Source organism: Haliotis rufescens, unplaced genomic scaffold (genome assembly GCF_023055435.1).
Source record: "Haliotis rufescens isolate VD_foot unplaced genomic scaffold, xgHalRufe1.0.p SCAF_12, whole genome shotgun sequence".
Lineage (NCBI taxonomy): Eukaryota > Metazoa > Mollusca > Gastropoda > Lepetellida > Haliotidae > Haliotis > Haliotis rufescens.
In genome coordinates this window covers 26,333,251-26,355,129 of record NW_025963802.1, presented here as the reverse complement: position 1 = coordinate 26,355,129, position 21,879 = coordinate 26,333,251, and the positions used below count along the sequence as shown (strand labels likewise).

At 44.7% G+C, this 21,879-nt stretch overlaps 1 protein-coding gene across 13 annotated transcripts in view; it reads left to right on the top strand.

The window, feature by feature from the left end:
* LOC124115927 (myoferlin-like) overlaps positions 1–21,879 on the top strand; it is a 216,219-nt gene that overhangs the window by 164,334 nt on the left and 30,006 nt on the right. For all 13 annotated transcript variants that reach the window (XM_048393448.1, XM_048393447.1, XM_048393446.1 and 10 more), the window contains 4 exons: positions 13,457–13,517; positions 14,342–14,419; positions 15,261–15,442; positions 20,006–20,155. In XM_048393448.1, coding sequence (XP_048249405.1) covers positions 13,457–13,517; positions 14,342–14,419; positions 15,261–15,442; positions 20,006–20,155 — 471 coding nt within the window. The remainder of the gene's footprint in view (positions 1–13,456; positions 13,518–14,341; positions 14,420–15,260; positions 15,443–20,005; positions 20,156–21,879) is intronic.

Genomic DNA, 21,879 nt, shown 5'->3' with positions numbered 1-21,879 from the left:
ACTTCTACAAAGTTGTTACCATATGATAACCCTTCAGGGTCTGAATAACCCTCTGATTTTGGTCAGGATGCATCAGTCACACAATGGAGGAGATGCATGAGTCACACAGTGGAGGGGATGCATCAGTCACACAATGGAGGAGATGCATGAGTCACACAGTGGAGGGGATGCATCAGTCACACAGTGGAGGAGATGCATCAGTCACACAATGGAAGAGATGCATCAGTCACACAATGGAGGGGATGCATCAGTCACACAATGGAAGAGATGCATCAGTCACACAATGGAGGAGATGCATCAGTCACACAGTGTAGGGGATGCATGAGTCACACAGTGGAGGGGATGCATCAGTCACACAATGGAGGAGATGCATCAGTCACACAATGGAGGGGATGTATCAGTCACACAATGGAGGAGATGCATGAGTCACAGTGGAGGGGATGCATCAGTCACACAATGGAGGAGAAGCATCAGTCACACAATGGAGGAGATGCATGAGTCACAGTGGAGGAGATGCATCAGTCACACAGTGGAGGGGATGCATCAGTCACACAATGGAGGAGATGCATGAGTCACACAATGGAGGAGATGCATGATACACACAATGGAGGAGATGCATGATACACACAATGGAGGATATGCATCAGTCACACAATGAAGGAGATGCATCAGTCACACAATGGAGGAGATGCATGAGTCACACAGTGGAGGGGATGCATGAGTCACACAATGGAGGGGATGCATCAGTCACACAATGGAGGAGATGCATCAGTCACACAATGGAGGGGATGTATCAGTCACACAATGGAGGAGATGCATGAGTCACAGTGGAGGGGATGCATCAGTCACACAATGGAGGAGATGCATCAGTCACACAATGGAGGAGATGCATGAGTCACAGTGGAGGAGATGCATGAGTCACACAGTGGAGGGGATGCATCAGTCACACAATGGAGGAGATGCATGAGTCACACAATGGAGGAGATGCATGAGTCACACAATGGAGGAGATGCATGATACACACAATGCAGGAGATGCATGAGTCACACAATGGAGGAGATGCATCAGTCACACAATGGAGGGGATGCATCAGTCACACAATGGAGGAGATGCATGGCCCATACAGTGGAGAGGATGCATCAGTCACACAATGGAGGAGATGCATTAGTCACACAATGGAGGAGAAGCATCAGTCACACAATGGAGGAGATGCATGAGTCACACAGTGGAGGGGATGCATCAGTCACACAATGGAGGAGATGCATGAGTCACACAGTGGAGGGGATGCATCAGTCACACAATGGAGGAGATGCATGAGTCACACAATGGAGGAGATGCATCAGTCACACAATGGAGGAGATGCATGAGTCACACAATGGAGGGGATGCATCAGTCACACAGTGGAGGAGATGCATCAGTCACACAGTGGAGGAGATACATGAGTCACACAATGGAGGAGATGCATGAGTCACACAGTGGAGGGGATGCATCAGTCACACAATGGAGGAGATACATGAGTCACACAATGGAGGAGATGCATGAGTCACACAGTGGAGGGGATGCATCAGTCACACAATGGAGGAGATGCATGAGTCACACAGTGGAGGGGATGCATCAGTCACACAGTGGAGGAGATGCATGGCTCATACAGTCGAGAAGATGCATCAGTTACACAGTGGAGGGGATGCGTGAATCACACAGTGGAGGGGATGCGTGAATCACACAATGGACGAGATGCATTGCTCACAAAGTGGAGAAGATGCATGGCTCACACTATTGAGTTAGATATGTTTGTTGATGATGTATGGTACATAGGACAAATTGCCATTGTGTTTCAGAGAAAACCTTCAGTGCTTAAAAGAAGCCAGAGTTTGAAGGAAGCTCTGACCCCGAGGGTAAGGTGATGAAGTTCAGGGTATAGGGGAGTAGTGTTCAGTGTCTGTTTGTAGTCCGGGCTGCTGGCTTATGTGGCAATGGCAATCACTGGATAGTTATAGTCTGCAGTTCCTCCTTACATTTACATGACTTCTGGACTCTTCTGGTTACAGACCAGTAGGGCTGTTACATGGCACGGCATTTGTCCTCATTTGGAGTCTCCAGACGAAAAGTCATTGATATTTACCCAGTTTACTGTTCCCCCATGAAGACATCAGTCAATCATAATAACGTTGTAAGTCTTTGATATGGAATCATTGGTGTCAACAATTAATAATTTTATCTGTCTGTTGAACGTCCCGACTGTGTTCCTATGTTGTGCTACTGTAGTCAGTGGATTTCCGTAGTGTGCCAGTGGCACCAGCAGCATAGCATTAAATTTATGAATTTATGTTTTTTTAATTTTCTGATGCATATCAATTTGGTTAACATAGTTTTCTTTCATTTTTTGCAAATTCAGATGTCATATGTGTTCAGTCTGACAGTAAAACAATGGTTTCTCAATCCTAACTGACAAATATTAGTGAATGTAGAGCTCATTCAGTTTGAAGACGTCATGTGAACACAATGGATTGTATAGCCAGCCAACTCAGTCAGTGAATATTGAGGTAATCTGTCATTGTGTACTGGACTCTTCCACTACTGCAGCATATACCACAGGTGAGCACAAACCTGACAGTATTCCTGGTGTTAGTGTCAGTCTGTCTTGGCATCAACAGTCCCTGTAGTTACTTTTCTCTTTTCGTCTTCATCTTTGAACTAGCAATTTATTTTTTGTATCAGTGACTAGAGGTAAACATCTGATTTAATTTAACTTCCATAGTAGAATCAACAGGTTCAAGTGATTTTGCCAACTAACACCCAGTTATGGGTGATATATGATTTCTCTATAATTTTGCTTAATGACCTGTAGTCAAAAGATTGGGGACACAGCACTACACTTAGATTGGGGACACAGCTTTACATGTAAATTGGGGACACAGTACTACATGTAAATTGGGGACACAGCACTACATGTAAATTGGGGACACAGCTCTACATGTGAATTGGGGACACAGCTCTACATGTAAATTGGGGACACAGCACTACATGTAAATTGGGGACACAGCACTACATGTAAATTGGGGACACAGCTCTACATGTAAATTGGGGACACAGCTCTACATGTAAATTGGGGACACAGCACTACATGTAAATTGGGGACACAGTACTACATGTAAATTGGGGACACAGCACTACATGTAAATTGGGGACACAGCACTACATGTAAATTGGGGACACAGCACTACATGTAAATTGGGGACACAGCTCTACATGTAAATTGGGGACACAGTACTACATGTAAATTGGGGACACAGCACTACATGTAAATTGGGGACACAGCACTACATGTAAATTGGGGACACAGCACTACATGTAAATTGGGGACACAGCTCTACATGTAAATTGGGGACACAGCTCTACATGTAAATTGGGGACACAGCACTATACATGTAAATTGGGGACACAGCTTTACATGTAAATTGGGGACACAGCACTACATGTAAATTGGGGACACAGCTCTACATGTAAATTGGGGACACAGCTCTACATGTAAATTGGGGACACAGCTCTACATGTAAATTGGGGACACAGCTCTACATGTAAATTGGGGACACAGCTCTACATGTAAATTGGGGACACAGCTCTACATGTAAATTGGGGACACAGCTCTACATGTAAATTGGGGACACAGCACTATACATGTAAATTGGGGACACAGCTCTACATGTAAATTGGGGACACAGCACTATACATGTAAATTGGGGACACAGCTCTACATGTAAATTGGGGACACAGCACTAAACATGTAAATTGGGGACACAGCTCTACATGTAAATTGGGGACACAGCTTTACATGTTAATTGGGGACACAGCTTTACATGTAAATTGGGGACACAGCACTACATGTAAATTGGAAACACAGCACTATACATGTAAATTGGGGACACAGCACTACATGTAGATTGGAAACACAGCACTACGCATAGATTCGGAATAAAACCGGAACCATCCACACACACTCCCAACTTGGAAATTTGTTTGCATAAGTTCTGAACTTACTTTTAAGAATGCGTTTTGTTGCAACAAATAATAATGTAGCTTGTTGAGGATTTGCTGATCTCTACTTACCTGCCTCTCTTGTTCACCTGGCTATTATGATAGCCCTCAGCCCTTCCTGATAGGACAACATTTCTTCCTCCACATTTGATTTATTAAGAAACATTAAAGTATGAGAATAGCTCATAGCTACAGTATCATGCCATAAGTTAAGGGACACTTGAGACATCACAAGTTTGACAAGAGACTATCACATTTGGTTTAGCACATCTAACTTTCGACCCGCGAAATGTTATGATGTGGAACTTTGGCCACAGATTGATGATGTCGTCAAGTATCACATGCCACATGCTTTATTGTCGTCAGCTCCGTTTCCCACGATTTCTCCCACTGACTTTATTATGGTTTGGAGAAGGAATATTCTGTCGCCGGACAAAAACGAAGTTATCATAGACATGCATTTGAACGGTAAATCAACTGCTGGATCTACCCTAGAGCACAGTGCATGGCGTGATTCATCGCTTAAGCGAGAGAGTAAGTTTGGAAAATCAAATTTTACTGCTGTCTTTTGACAGAGAGACCCAGCTGCTGAAGAAAGTTGTCCCAACCAGTCCAGAAGGCAGCGCCTTCTCACAGTCGGCACGTGACCCGGAAGTCATGACGTCACACCAAAACACATAACTGCTTTGTCACCTCCACGGACGGACGTACTGTGTATCTCTTGTGGAAATTAAAGCTTTCTATTTTTTGCGTGTTTCTACATTCATCGTATGCTGCTACATTGTCACCTGTTTATTGGCTGTTACCTTTAGGGGCTTCCCATTCGTAATTTGTAACGTTTATCGCTCGTTTGTGGCCCTATCGTTCAACTCTATGAGTATCCAGGACACACCTCACTCAACGTGCTCGTCGACCCCCTGATATGGCTTACAACTCGGAGACCGCGGCCTTTCTACACTCTCACTGTCACCTTTATCAACAACATCATCCCTTCCGGTGACGCCCGTAACAGGGCAGGTCTTCAGTCTCATCAGCCATCTACTTTGACAGCCCTCCCGGTGTCTGCGTATCTCAGCCGAGCTTCCAAGTGCCTCCGGCGCTACCAACACCACCGGCACTCCTGGCACCACAAGCTCTCTGGCGCCTCAATCTCTCTGGAACTCCTGGCGCTTCCAGCACCTCCAGCTGTCTGGCGCCTCAAGGTATCTGGCGCTTATGGCGCCTGCCGCGCCTCAAGCTCTCCAGCGCCCAGATCAACAAGCTGAGTATCTCAACTGATCTTCTGATTCGGCATAAAGAGCGCCATCGGCAATTGCCTCTCCGGCGCCAGTGACATCTGCTACTAGTACTGACATCTCATAGATCGTCACACGGCGAAGCAAGGTGAAACCACGTCTTTCAATTGTCGATGATCCTGTCGCTGCTCTCCTGTACGTCTTCAGGATCGTGACTATCGTTCAATTTCCTGGGAGGAATCTTTCAACCAATAGACATTTGGTCTGATTCAACTTGCCCACTGGCGACGTTCTCCTTAACCCCGTTGTTTAAAGTGCCATGCTTTCGGAGAGATGACCTGCGGGTTTCCATCGAAACAGAGCTTCTGGTGGACAGCGTCTGTATCAGAACTGGCAGACTCATCAAGCCTGTTTGACCCCTTCGTCATAGGCTACCGGGTACCAACTTCTCGGGATCGTTGACTGGTCTCGCATATCACGGTGTATCATATCGTTCTGCACCGGCCCCGCCATTTGACGCCGACATCCACTGTCTTTTTCGTCGACAACACCGACACCAACGCTACTCTACCCTGCTTCGGTGCCAGCTTTCCTCAAAGAAACTCATCCTCGGCACTCCCGCATTTTTTTGCAAAACTTGGGTACACCACTTGTTTGTCTACCACACAGTTCATTGAGGATTGTCATTGTGTGGAGATTGCACCTCATTTCCGGCTCCAATGCGGCTTTCTTGGTTACTGTGCAAAGTGATTTACATGTCACGTGTCAAGTATTCCGACTGTCAACAACTCTGACCGGAATTAGGTCAACTGATCATGGCTAGCGGTACAATGTATTTCTACAGATTGGTTTGCATGCTTACATGTATGCAAGGTGCAACCACTCAACCAGATGCCTGTCGCAGTCCATCCATTCACAGATGATGGAAATGATAGACCTCCGTTTCCAGGCACCTCGTTTCATCGCCCCCTTGCTATAAGAACGATAGCGCCTATACAGCATTCAAGGGATGAAAAAGATCGCCTTCCTTCGTACGGTTTGCTCTTTTAGACTACAACATTTTCATATCTTCAGCCTTGGCTACCAGATACAGCGCCGATTTTCTACTTTGTCCCACAACCGTTCCATCAACCCCTTTTGACTACTTGCCTAGTATCGTGTTGTCGTCCTTCATCGACACCTCGATATAAGAACAGGAGCGCTAATTCAACGCTCAGGGGATGGAAACGATCACATTACTTCACATTACTTTGTGCAGTTCGGTGCGATCTACCCAAACTACAGTTTTACAGAGTTCCTCATTCTCTAATGGACACACTGCTGCGACTTCTGACTACCCTGTTACATCGATGCCTCGGCTGTCGACTGTGGAGCTGGTTAATTTCGTCTACATGGGGTTTGGTTCGCAGGTGAGCACACCTCTCCACGTATCGTCCCGACGGTACACGATCGGAGACCCCTGTTGCTGACTTTTCAACTTTGCAGTCTTGTAGACGCCCTCATTTACCATGACTTCCCCCTCTTCCACTGCCACTTCCACCTTGTCAGTGACTAGTGTTCTGGGATTGCCCACACCAACCCACGTTGTGACCGACTGTGATCTGGAGATCAACACCATTGGCACAGCAACAGCCTCGAGATAAAAGCGCTTATCCAAGACGTCACTTGCTGGCAGAGAATTCTCCGTCACGCCCTGTTGATCATGTCCATTGACAGCATCACCATGGTGTGGTGTTTGAGGAACCAGGGTACTCTCCACTCTCCATCCCTGCTAAACCAGATCTTGCGCTTCCCCGATTTGTTGGTCAGCCTGGATCTGTACTTTAAGAAAAAGGAGCTTGTCTTGCACTCACCAGGTTGAGAGCATGTTCTGGCACAGGCTCTGTCCAGGCCTAACTAGGTGGCTCCCACTGAGTGGAAGCTCCACCCAGAGGTCTTCGCCAGACTATGTCAAATGATGGACACACCAAACATCGATCTGTTCGCCACATCTCTGAACTGCCAGCTGTTGCCTTACATTTCACCGGTGCTGGATCTGGCCGCTGTGGCAGTCGATGCCTTCAATTTTTCCTGGGAAGGATTACACGCATACGCTTCCCTCTCCCACTGATCCAGGCCACTCGGCATCTGACACTGATTTTGGTCGCGTCTTGGTGGCCGGTTGGTTTGTCGACCTCCAAAACATCGCCAGAGACAACCCCTGGAACTTCTGGTGTGGTCCAACCTTCTGCTCAATCCACACAGTCGGTTGCCCCACCCTAAAACCCAAAGGGTTTCGTCTGCACGCCTGGCACATCTGCAGAAAGCCCCATGAGCCAAGGGCTATTCGGCTAAGGCGGCCAAGGCTATTGCTTCAGCACACCATCCATCTACAGGGGGACTGTATGATGATGAATGGTGCTCGTTCCAGGCATTCTGTTCAGACAAACACCAAGAACCGATGACAGTGTCACCGCAGTTCCTGGCGCAGTTCCTTCTGTACTTGCGCAGCACCCGTGGGTTGAAGGGCCCTACCATCTCCACATATCTGGTCGCCATGAACTCTGTTCTTGCCATCCCGGTCGATCGGAGAATGACGAAAATTCCCGAACTACAGGCCTGGCTGCGTTCATTCCGCCTACGTTGGATCTGAATGTGGTCTTAAACGCTCTTCGGACAGCTCCCTTCGAACCACTCCACACGTCTTCCTTATACGACCACTTGGGTCAATGAGCTCCACGCCCCCGACGTCTCCCATGTCTGGTTCGAAAGCGGTACTCAGGGCGCCTTTCATCATTGACTTCATCATAAAGAATCAATTCCCAGGACAGCCTGATAGATCATTCATTATCCCCTACCCCCTCGTCCATTGTGGGTGCCGAGGATGAGGAGGAGCGTTATTATGCCCAGTAAGGGCACTGAAGGTCTTCTACAACGATCTAAAGCCTGCCGCAAGTCTAGGAAACACCTTTTTTCTGTTGGTCTGCCCTTCGTCGCAGTCGTTGGTCAGTCGGAATAATTTTCCCTGTGGCTCCGGGCGGTCATCCTCCAAGCTTATAAAGCCGCCAGATTGGACCCTCTCCCCAAGGCTATCAACCCACACGAAGTCAGGGCAATCACATTTACCATGGCTCTTCACAGTATAATTGTTCCATCCAGTCGCTCATGGAAGCCTGTTCTTGGCAATCGGACACCGCCTTTGCCAACCACTACCTCCGTGATGTAGCCTTGGAAGATGTCACAAGCGTTCACAGTTTTGGTCCCTGGTTGTAGCCCAACAGGTCACCTATCACCGACGCCAGTGATTCTCCGATACCCTGAACGGGGCCTGTCGACCTCTCTGGTGTTTATCACCCCAGACAAGACTGCTCTCATGTGTTCCGCATTCGCTCTTAGGTCAGTTTTAGTTTTTGGCTTACCGCCTCATTCTATTTCTGTCACCTATCAGGGTTTTACTTTTTGCATCAACTCTCGTTTCCTGACGACAGGAATGGTAGCAGATGTTGACACCGACGCCGACGCTGACGCCAATGCCGCCGATACCCAGAGCAGTGCCCGTCGAACTCTCTAGTGTTCCTCACCTCCAGACAAGAGGGCTCTCATGCGTTTCGCATTCGCTTTTGGGAATGGTCGTAGATATTTCCCACAACGCCACTGATTCTTCGATACCCTGAGCGGGGCGTGTCAAACTCTCTCGTGTTTATCACCTCAGATTAGAGAGCTCTACTGCGTTTCGCTTTCACTCGTAGGTAAGTTCTAGTTTTGGGCTACCCGCCTCATTCTATTGCGGTTGCCTATTCAGGTGTTTCCTTTTTGCATCGACTTTTGTTTCCTGAAGACAGGAATGGTCGTAGATGTTCCGATCATCACTTGTATGAGGTGCGGATTCATCGGACCTTGACGAGGGTTTATTATAGATCACATCTGAAGGTATGCCCACCGACCATGCTGTCTGATAAAGATGCAATACAGAGTAATGCAGGATAAGTTAAAAAATTTTTAGTAAAATCTAAATATTTTTTACATTTGTATACTTATCCAGCATTACGAAGTCTAAGGGACCTCCCTTCGCTACGCTACCTCCCCACAAAGTTTCAGATGTTATGTTTAAAAAAGTTATGTGTTTTGATATGACGTCATGACTTCCGGGTCACGTGCCCACTGTGAAAGAGGGCCCTGCTTCCTGTACTGGTTGGAACAACTTTCTTCAGCAGCTGGCTGTCACACAGTTCGTCTTTCTGTCAAAAGACAGCAGTAAATGCAATACGGAGTAATGCAGGATAAGTATACAAATGTAATAAATATTTAGATTTTACTAAACTGGTAGACTGAGGATTCTGAGCAGCTGTGACAGAGGTGTGTTGATTGCTGGTGTCAAAGTCAATAGATGATCATCGCTTACAGAAATTACTAACAACTTCAATGAAAACAGGCCTCCTACTGTTTTCAAGAAATAAGTTATATAAAATAAATTACAAACTCAACATCCAAATTCAGTCACTCACATGGCCAGCACAGTCTCCACATATGAACATCAGAGAAAATATTTGGCTTTGTATCAAAAGAGAGATGACAACATGTTTTCATAACATTGACACTACCAGAGATCTGCAAGAAGAGAATTGTGACATTTAGGAATCTTTGACTGTTGATTACATTAAATATTTATACATGAGCATTCCACGCAGGATTTTGAGAGTATACACAACAAAGGGTTACACCACAAATATTAGGTATGACAGTTTTATATTTTGTCTTTGGCAAGCAACAAATAGAACAATTTACACTTCCAGGTTCGTGACATGACTCAAGTGTCCCTTAGTTAACGCATGGTACCGTATATGAATTTTATCTGGACAAGTACTGCTTGAGCTTATCTTCAGTGCAATTCAAGTGATTTCAGCTGCCTCTATTTATTTAAAGTTTTGTTAGATTATATGATAAATAGGTTTGTCTTTTATGCACATATTTAAAAGGATAATTGGTCTATCATATCAAGATGTTACATATGCAGTTTGCCAAGCGTTCCTCAACTCCGACACTGCCTGAGCCTACAGATCCCCCAGTGGTGAGACAATACTTCAGGCTCTATATTTGAAGGTGCTCAGTAGATTGGTCATTTTGGTGGATCTTTGTAGTTGAAGGATGTCAAGCATAGTGTCATCTGCATAACAGTCTTCGGTTGTAGTCAAAGGAATCCTTGTGGATGATCTTGGTGATTGATGTCATACATGTCATGCATACAAATGTTTTCAGTGTGACAATCTCTGACTGTAGTCATAGCATTCTGTGTAGATATTCTTGAGTTTTGAAGTCCTGTATTTTTTAGGCTTACAAATGTCTTCAGAACAACCATCGCTGACTGTAGTCATAGCATTCTGTGTAGATGATCTTGAGTTTTGAAGTCCTGTGTTTTAGGCTTACACATGTCTTCAGAACAACCATCTCTGACTGTAGTCATAGCATTCTGTGTAGATGACCTTGAGTTTTGAAGTCCTGTATTTTAGGATAACACATGTCTTCAGAACAACCATCTCTGACTGTAGTCATAGCATTCTGTGTAGATATTCTTGAGTTTTGAAGTCCTGTATTTTAGGCTAACACATGTCTTCAGAACAACCATCTCTGACTGTAGTCATAGCATTCTGTGTAGATATTCTTGAGTTTTGAAGTCCTGTATTTTAGGCTAACACATGTCTTCAGAACAACCATCTCTGACTGTAGTCATAGCATTCTGTGTAGATGACCTTGAGTTTTGAAGTCCTGTATTTTAGGATAACACATGTCTTCAGAACAACCATCTCTGACTGTAGTCATAGCATTCTGTGTAGATATTCTTGAGTTTTGAAGTCCTGTATTTTAGGCTAACACATGTCTTCAGAACAACCATCTCTGACTGTAGTCATAGCATTCTGTGTAGATATTCTTGAGTTTTGAAGTCCTGTATTTTAGGCTAACACATGTCTTCAGAACAACCATCTCTGACTGTAGTCATAGCATTCTGTGTAGATGATCTTGAGTTTTGAAGTCCTGTATTTTAGGCTAACACATGTCTTCAGAACAACCATCTCTGACTGTAGTCATAGCATTCTGTGTAGATATTCTTGAGTTTTGAAGTCCTGTATTTTAGGCTAACACATGTCTTCAGAACAACCATCTCTGACTGTAGTCATAGCATTCTGTGTAGATGATCTTGAGTTTTGAAGTCCTGTATTTTAGGCTAACACATGTCTTCAGAACAACCATCTCTGACTGTAGTCATAGCATTCTGTGTAGATGATCTTGAGTTTTGAAGTCCTGTATTTTAGGCTAACACATGTCTTCAGAACAACCATCTCTGACTGTAGTCATAGCATTCTGTGTAGATATTCTTGAGTTTTGAAGTCCTGTATTTTAGGCTAACACATGTCTTCAGAACAACCATCTCTGACTGTAGTCATAGCATTCTGTGTAGATATTCTTGAGTTTTGAAGTCCTGTATTTTAGGCTAACACATGTCTTCAGAACAACCATCTCTGACTGTAGTCATAGCATTCTGTGTAGATGATCTTGAGTTTTGAAGTCCTGTATTTTAGGCTAACACATGTCTTCAGAACAACCATCTCTGACTGTAGTCATAGCATTCTGTGTAGATGATCTTGAGTTTTGAAGTCCTGTATTTTAGGCTAACACATGTCTTCAGAACAACCATCTCTGACTGTAGTCATAGCAATCTTGGTAGCTACTCCTGATGATAGATGTCATTCTGATCACAAATGTTTTAGTATGACAATCTCCGTGAGTAGACATAGCATTCTGTGTAGATATTCTTGAAGATACATGTCATAGCTTTAACTTATAATCTCTTGCAGATTTTGTAGATGTTCTTAAAGTTGATGTCATACCTATTACAGATGTCTTCAGTAGGAAAATCTCCATTCTTGATACTACAATCTAAATATCTAAAGACCCTGCATAACGTTGGGCATTCCTCCACCCACAAACTTACATGCTGTGATATAACTTGAATACTGTTAAAATCTATGTTAAACCCAACTCACTCACAATGTTATGTTGTATATTATCATCATATCACAACAAGTGTTGAATAGGTTATCAATGTATGCATTTCTGGGTAATATGATAATACCAGTTTTCCATTGTCAAGCCATCTAAGTGCATTGTGTGGTCGCGTGCGTACATGCGTGTGAGGGTGAGTGGGTGCATGGATGTGCATGTATGCATATGTGTGTGGTCTGTCTGTTACATAAATAACGTGCAATGGTGTATAAATACCACATGGCACTTCCTTGACCATGCACTAGGAGACCAGTTTGGTGCACTGATTGACAATGTGTATCAGTGCTATGTGACAATTGAACTGTTTTTGCTTCATGCACATGTGTTCTTATGAAGATTGTATGCTTTTCTTACAATTCTCCTTCTTACAAAGGTCCACTGGAATACAGGTCAATGAGGCTGAAGTATTACAAAACTTAGAACCTTATTTTAAGCTTAGCAGAAGTAAGCAGATGATTTTGCATTTTGTCTTTCACATGTTTTGTTAATGTCATGAAATATAAGGTAGGGTGTTTTATATAAAAATGTTTATTTGATTTGCTCATAGCTTGGACAGAAATCCTTTTTATATTGCATATTTGGTCAATATCAGTCATGTCAGAAGACACTTGAAAGTGACTAAAACTCGTCTGGGTCAGGTTTCCAGGCAAGAACTTCAGCGAATAATAATACCATCTGATCATCTGATATTTCTGCTAAACTGGATTAAGACAAACTTCCTTCAGAAGACCAATCACCTGCACATGTCAGTATGAGGGATAACAGTGGCAAGGAAAATGTCCATTTGACCAGGATTTCAAAAATTCTTTTTCATTATTCATAATTTGCTACATGTTTGATTCAGTTAGGTTAATGTCAACATGTTTGGAACGGCAACAATGGAATGAAAGCGCTCTCAGTATTGGTATTTTGGTATTTGATAAAGTTGGTTAATATTATGAGTTTCACAGAGACTTGAAGGAGTCAATCCAATACATTTTATGTGATTATATGGTTTGTTGTTTATCTGTATGAAACCAGGACTTTGTATAATTGAATCTTCGATGTTGCTTTTGGTATCATCTATCTCTGTGGTGAGCTGTTGTATCTCCAGAAGCACCTGCTGCTGAAAGTTACCAGTGTGTTATTGTATGAGGGTTGTGTTCCAGGAAGGAGATGACAAGTTGGATGCGTCCCTCACTGCACCACGGATGTTTCTCACCTTTGACAGTAAGTATGTTGTAGGTCATATACTTTTTCATTTGAAAAGTAAATTCTATTTTTTTTCATTAAAAATCCTGATTATCAATATTTAAACTGGACAGTTGTTTTATATCTTCATAAATATTCAGAATTATTGATAATACTGATGACGCTTGTGTCTGCTGATTGGTCCTGTTGAAGTTATTGTGGGGCTGTGCGGTTCATTGCTGCAGGCATGTATCATTGATAAAGTTGTTGTGTATAATAATATATATAATAAATATTTAATAATAATAATAATAATAATAATACAAGTTTATACGTATTGGGCCAGAATGGGAGTTTGTTTGAGAATCTAAGGTTTCGGGCTGGTTGATATAATCTATGTTTAGTCCATCAAGTAGGCAGGTACCCTTCCATGGTAACATCGATAGGCTATACACAGCACCTTTAATTGGTTTCTTGCCTCAGCTGGAAGCCAGTGCAGGGACCTTAAGGCTGGAGTGATGTGGGATATTGTGTGACATCCATCAGTAGGTCTTGCCACTGCATTCTGTACACGTTGGAGATTCCTCAGTTGTTCATATTTTATATCAGATGATTGTTTCTGTAGTCCATTCTTGATAGTATCAATGAAAACACAAAAAACAACACAGTTAGGCTAACTTTTCCAACATCAGTGCTATATGACAGATCATCAGTGACACTTAACAGACAGTTTCCTCATTGATACTTGTCATGAAGTTGAAAACGGTCAAGGTGAGTTATTTGATTCTGAACAGTCTGTTCCTGAACGTTTACAAGAAGTAGAAGACATAGGTTTGCCTGACATGTATTAACTCCTCTCCCAGAGTCCTACAAGTACCAGCTGAGAGCCTACATCTACCAAGCCCGGGACCTCCTGGCAGCTGACGACTCCGGACTCTCAGGTAAAGTAAACTCTCCCACACAATTAACCCGAACTACTGCTGTTCTGAGTGTACTTAACTTTGTCGAAGGTACTTATTTTGAAAACTATTAATGATTTCTTCTGACTGTCCAAATAAAAAAAGACTTGATAATTACAGCTCTGAATCAATTATTTTTATTGAGGCATATCAAGAAATCACTCATGTCCTTATCCTTACATCAGTACTCTGTATCCTAATCCTTACATCAGTACTCTGTATCCTAATCCTTCCATCAGTACTCTGTATCCTAATCCTTCCATCAGTACTCTGTATCCTAATCCTTACATCAGTACTCTGTATCCTAATCCTTACATCAGTACTCTGTATCCTTATGCATACATCAGTACTCTGTATCCTTATGCATACATCAGTACTCTGTATCCTAATCCTTATCCTTACATCTGTATCCTAATCCTTACATCAGTACTCTGTATCCTAATCCTTACATCAGTACTCTGTATCTTAATCCTTACATCAGTACTCTGTATCCTAATCCTTATCCTTACATATGTATCCTAATCCTTATCCTTACATCTGTATCCTAATCCTTACATCAGTACTCTATATCCTAATCCTTACATTGGTACTGTCTTAATCCTTACGTCAGTACTCTGTATCCTAATCAGTACTCTCTTCAAAGAAATGTATAGGAGAACATATTGGAAGTGTATTCAAATCCTACAATTTAGAAGGCACTTCATTGCATCAAGGACATGACCAACATTTGAAGGGTGTTGGCTGACATGTTACAAATATAATCTGTCACTGAAGTATTTGCTTGTTACTGTCAGTATTAATAATGACTGTGTTATTTGTGCAGATCCGTTTACCCGAGTGTCCTTCCTGACACAGAGCATGGTGACTGAACGTCTACACAAAACCCTCTGCCCCACCTGGGATCAGACACTCATCTTCGGGGAAATCGAAGTGTATGGAAACCCCAAGGGGATTGAATCTCAGCCTCCAGATATAATTCTGGAACTATTTGATCATGACACATTTGTAAGTATGCAACCTTCTTCTGTACAGAGAATCATTCCATTCTCAGCTCTAGCCTGTACTCATCCTATCTTCAGCTCTAGCCACCTGTACTCATCCTATCTTCAGCCCTAGCCACCTGTACTCATCCTATCTTCAGCCCTAGCCGCCTGTACCCATCCTATCTTCAGCTCTAGCCACCTGTACTCATCATATCTTCAGCCCTAGCCACCTGTACTCATCCTATCTTCAGCTCTAGCCACCTGTACTCATCCTATCTTCAGCCCTAGCCGCCTGTACTCATCCTATCTTCAGCTCTAGCCACCTGTACTCATCCTATCTTCAGCCCTAGCTGCCTGTGCTCATCCTATCTTCAGCCCTAGCCACCTGTACTCATCCTATCTTCAGCTCTAGCCACCTGTACTCATCCTATCTTCAGCTCTAGCCACCTGTACTCATCCTATCTTCAGCCCTAGCCGCCTGTACTCATCCTATCTTCAGCTCTAGCCACCTGTACTCATCCTATCTTCAGCCCTAGCTGCCTGTGCTCATCCTATCTTCAGCCCTAGCCCCCTGTACTCATCCTATCTTCAGCTCTAGCCCCCTGTACTCATCCTATCTTCAGCCCTAGCCGCCTGTACTCATCCTATCTTCAGCTCTAGCCACCTGTACTCATCCTATCTTCAGCTCTAGCCGCCTGTACTCATCCTATCTTCAGCTCTAGCCACCTGTACTCATCCTATCTTCAGCTCTAGCCGCCTGTACTCATCCTATCTTCAGCTCTAGCCCCCTGTACTCATCCTATCTTCAGCCCTAGCTGCCTGTGCTCATCCTATCTTCAGCCCTAGCCCCCTGTACTCATCCTATCTTCAGCCCTAGCTGCCTGTGCTCATCCTATCTTCAGCCCTAGCCCCCTGTACTCATCCTATCTTCAGCCCTAGCTGCCTGTACTCATCCTATCTTCAGCTCTAGCCACCTGTACTCATCCTATCTTCAGCCCTAGCCGCCTGTACTCATCCTATCTTCAGCCCTAGCTGCCTGTACTCATCCTGTCTTCAGCTCTAGCCCCCTGTACTCATCCTATCTTCAGCCCTAGCCGCCTGTACTCATCCTATCTTCAGCTCTAGCCCCCTGTACTCATCCTATCTTCAGCCCTAGCCGCCTGTACTCATCCTATCTTCAGCTCTAGCCACCTGTACTCATCCTATCTTCAGCCCTAGCCACCTGTACTCATCCTATCTTCAGCCCTAGCCGCCTGTACTCATCCTATCTTCAGCTCTAGCCACCTGTACTCATCCTATCTTCAGCTCTAGCCGCCTGTACTCATCCTATCTTCAGCTCTAGCCACCTGTACTCATCCTATCTTCAGCCCTAGCCGCCTGTACTCATCCTATCTTCAGCCCTAGCTGCCTGTGCTCATCCTATCTTCAGCCCTAGCTGCCTGTGCTCATCCTATCTTCAGCCCTAGCTGCCTGTACTCATCCTATCTTCAGCCCTAGCTGCCTGTGCTCATCCTATCTTCAGCCCTAGCTGCCTGTACTCATCCTATCTTCAGCCCTAGCCCCCTGTACTCATCCTATCTTCAGCTCTAGCCCCCTGTACTCATCCTATCTTCAGCCCTAGCTGCCTGTAATCATCCTATCTTCAGCCCTAGCTGCCTGTGCTCATCCTATCTTCAGCCCTAGCTGCCTGTACTCATCCTATCTTCAGCCCTAGCCCCCTGTACTCATCCTATCTTCAGCTCTAGCCCCCTGTACTCATCCTATCTTCAGCCCTAGCCGCCTGTACTCATCCTATCTTCAGCCCTAGCTGCCTGTACTCATCCTATCTTCAGCTCTAGCCCCCTGTACTCATCCTATCTTCAGCCCTAGCCGCCTGTACTCATCCTATCTTCAGCCCTAGCTGCCTGTACTCATCCTATCTTCAGCCCTAGCCGCCTGTACTCATCCTATCTTCAGCCCTAGCCGCCTGTACTCATCCTATCTTCAGCCCTAGCCACCTGTACTCATCCTATCTTCAGCCCTAGCCCCCTGTACTCATCCTATCTTCAGCCCTAGCCGCCTGTACTCATCCTATCTTCAGCTCTAGCCACCTGTACTCATCCTATCTTCAGCTCTAGCCGCCTGTACTCATCCTATCTTCAGCTCTAGCCACCTGTACTCATCCTATCTTCAGCTCTAGCCCCCTGTACTCATCCTATCTTCAGCCCTAGCCCCCTGTACTCATCCTATCTTCAGCTCTAGCCCCCTGTACTCATCCTATCTTCAGCCCTAGCCGCCTGTACTCATCCTATCTTCAGCCCTAGCTGCCTGTACTCATCCTATCTTCAGCCCTAGCCGCCTGTACTCATCCTATCTTCAGCTCTAGCCACCTGTACTCATCCTATCTTCAGCTCTAGCCCCCTGTACTCATCCTATCTTCAGCCCTAGCCGCCTGTACTCATCCTATCTTCAGCTCTAGCCGCCTGTACTCATCCTATCTTCAGCTCTAGCCGCCTGTACTCATCCTATCTTCAGCCCTAGCTGCCTGTACTCATCCTATCTTCAGCTCTAGCCCCCTGTACTCATCCTATCTTCAGCTCTAGCCGCCTGTACTCATCCTATCTTCAGCTCTAGCCCCCTGTACTCATCCTATCTTCAGCCCTAGCCGCCTGTACTCATCCTATCTTCAGCTCTAGCCGCCTGTACTCATCCTATCTTCAGCCCTAGCTGCCTGTGCTCATCCTATCTTCAGCCCTAGCCACCTGTACTCATCCTATCTTCAGCTCTAGCCCCCTGTACTCATCCTATCTTCAGCCCTAGCCACCTGTACTCATCCTATCTTCAGCCCTAGCCCCCTGTACTCATCCTATCTTCAGCCCTAGCCCCCTGTACTCATCCTATCTTCAGCCCTAGCCCCCTGTACTCATCCTATCTTCAGCCCTAGCCCCCTGTACTCATCCTATCTTCAGCCCTAGCTGCCTGTGCTCATCCTATCTTCAGCTCTAGCCACCTGTACTCATCCTATCTTCAGCCCTAGCCACCTGTACTCATCCTATCTTCAGCCCTAGCCCCCTGTACTCATCCTATCTTCAGCTCTAGCCACCTGTACTCATCCTATCTTCAGCCCTAGCCCCCTGTACTCATCCTATCTTCAGCTCTAGCCACCTGTACTCATCCTATCTTCAGCCCTAGCCCCCTGTACTCATCCTATCTTCAGCCCTAGCCGCCTGTACTCATCCTATCTTCAGCTCTAGCCACCTGTACTCATCCTATCTTCAGCTCTAGCCCCCTGTACTCATCCTATCTTCAGCCCTAGCCGCCTGTACTCATCCTATCTTCAGCTCTAGCCGCCTGTACTCATCCTATCTTCAGCTCTAGCCGCCTGTACTCATCCTATCTTCAGCCCTAGCTGCCTGTACTCATCCTATCTTCAGCCCTAGCCGCCTGTACTCATCCTATCTTCAGCCCTAGCCACCTGTACTCATCCTATCTTCAGCTCTAGCCACCTGTACTCATCCTATCTTCAGCCCTAGCTGCCTGTACTCATCCTATCTTCAGCTCTAGCCCCCTGTACTCATCCTATTTTAGTGATTCTTGATACTCAAGGGTCTAGATGCCAATATGCATCTCATTCTCAGCTCAAGCTTCTTATGCTCGTCCTATTCTTAATAAAAGCTCTCTCTACTCATCCCATTCTTAGCTCTAGCTGCCTATACACATTCCATTCTCAGCTCTAGCTGCCTATACACATTCCATTCTCAGCTCTAGCTGCCTACACACCTCCCATTCTTAGCTCTAGCTGCCTTTTGGCTAAAGAAATATTAATACTTGGTTCTCAGGCACTGCCTCATCTTCACAAGGGCCGCAGCACGTTTCGTTATTTTTCCATTTTAAAAAAACACCAGATCTTTAAATATTCCACGTCTCAAACACACGACCCAGGCAGTGAAATGCTACAATACTTACATTTACTTCTATTACATTCCTTTTCTCTATATTACTATTCTCAGCTGTAGCTGCCTATACTCATCCTATTCTCAGGTGTAGCTGTCTACACTGATCCATTTATCAGCTCCTGAAATAAAGGGACTTGAGTGTTCCCTGATAGAATGATTTCTATTGAACCTTATACACAACCATATTTCAGGGACAACATGTGAGACTAATGTATCAGGGATGCTGGTTGTTGATGACCCATTGTGTTTTTGGTTCCTAAAAGAGAAAAGAGGTCTAATATTCATATGTCATTGGCATGGAAATAACCCAATACCATAAGATTAGAAAAACCTATGTCATTATCCCATACTTCATTACCTCTGTTTGTACTGACACTGTATGTACATATGTAAGAAGAGAAAGGAAGTCAACACAACGCCTACATGAACACTATGCAGTTCCCCCCAATGAAATACCTCATTCCAGGGTTAAGATTGGTATTTTAACCATGCATCGTTTATTAGTAACATAACTTTCAACTTCTGAATCAATGATGATATTTATAAGAGGGCTACGTGATGCAGTGTCAACCATGTATGCCAGTGTATCCTGGCTGTAGCAGCAAGATGTTTTTCGCGCAGGGCTTAAAGTTGTTCTTATGTCATCCCAGGGTAAGCCTGAGTTCCTGGGGCGGTCCAAGGCACAGCCAATGGTGAAGCTAGACCCAGGAGATGCCCGCACACCAGTTCTGCAGTGGTATGAAATAAACCGTATGGGGCAGAAGGGAGGCGAGCTACTCGCAGCATTTGAGCTATTTCTGGTGAGTCGAACTTTGTGTTCATGATGCCTATGACCCATCTGCCTTGTCCTCTGATTTGGCTTACTCTTCTTTATCTGGGGTTTATAAATCCTCAAACACTCTAAGTTTGAAAGTTATATATGTATGTTCCACTTCATTATGACATTGCGTATTTGAATTAATAAAAAGTATAATTTGAACAGTGCTATATATCAAATATACGTCTATTCACATGAAAATGCTGTTGATATCATGCAGATATTTGTTTTCATTCCACCCAAGCTTCTGACCCACTGTGCATGCATGAAAGATGAAAAGTAACACACTGACACAAGCAGATGACAACATGTCATTCCTGCAGCAGTGTAGCAGAACACACTGACACAAGCAGATGACAACATATTCCTGCAGCAGTGTAGCAGAACACACTGACACAAGCAGATGACAACATATTCCTGCAGCACAGTGTAGCAGAACACACTGACACAAGCAGATGACAACATGTCATTCCTGCAGCACAGTGTAGCAGAACACACTGACACAAGCAGATAACAACATATTCCTGCAGCACAGTGTAGGAGAACAAACTGACACAAGCAGATGACAACATGTTATTCCTGCAGCACAGTGTAGCAGAACACACTGACACAAGCAGATAACAACATATTCCTGCAGCACAGTGAAGCAGAACACACTGACACAAGCAGATGACAACATATTCCTGCAGCACAGTGAAGCAGAACACACTGACACAAGCAGATGACAACATGTTATTCCTGCAGCACAGTGTAGCAGAACACACTGACACAAGCAGATAACAACATATTCCTGCAGCACAGTGAAGCAGAACACACTGACACAAGCAGATGACAACATATTCCTGCAGCACAGTGAAGGAGAACACACTGACACAATCAGATAACAACATATTCCTGCAGCACAGTGAAGCAGAACACACTGACACAAGCAGATGACAACATATACCTGCAGCACAGTGAAGCAGAACACACTGACACAAGCAGATGACAACATATTCCTGCAGCAGTGTAGCAGAACACACTGACACAAGCAGATAACAACATATTCCTGCAGCACAGTGAAGCAGAACACACTGACACAAGCAGATGACAACATATTCTTGCAGCAGTGTAGCAGAACACACTGACACAAGCAGATGACAACATATTCCTGCAGCAGTGTAGCAGAACACACTGACACAAGCAGACAACAACATATTCCTGCAGCACAGTGTAGCAGAACACACTGACACAAGCAGATAACAACATGTCATTCCTGCAGCACAGTGTAGCAGAACACCCTGACACAAGTAGATGACAACATATTCATGCAGCACAGTGAAGCAGAACACACTGACACAAAGCAGACAACAACGTGTTCCTGCAGCACAGTGTAGCAGAACACACTGACACAAGCAGATTACAACATGTCACTCATGCAGGACAATGTAGCAGAACACACTGACACAAGCAGATGACAACATGTCATTCCTGCAGCACAGTGTAGCAGAACACACTGACACAAGCAGATGACAACATATTCCTGCAGCACAGTGAAGCAGAACACACTGACACAAAGCAGACAACAACGTGTTCCTGCAGCACAGTGTAGCAGAACACACTGACACAAGCAGATTACAACATGTCACTCATGCAGGACAATGTAGCAGAACACACTGACACAAGCAGATGACAACATGTCATTCCTGCAGCACAGTGTAGCAGAAC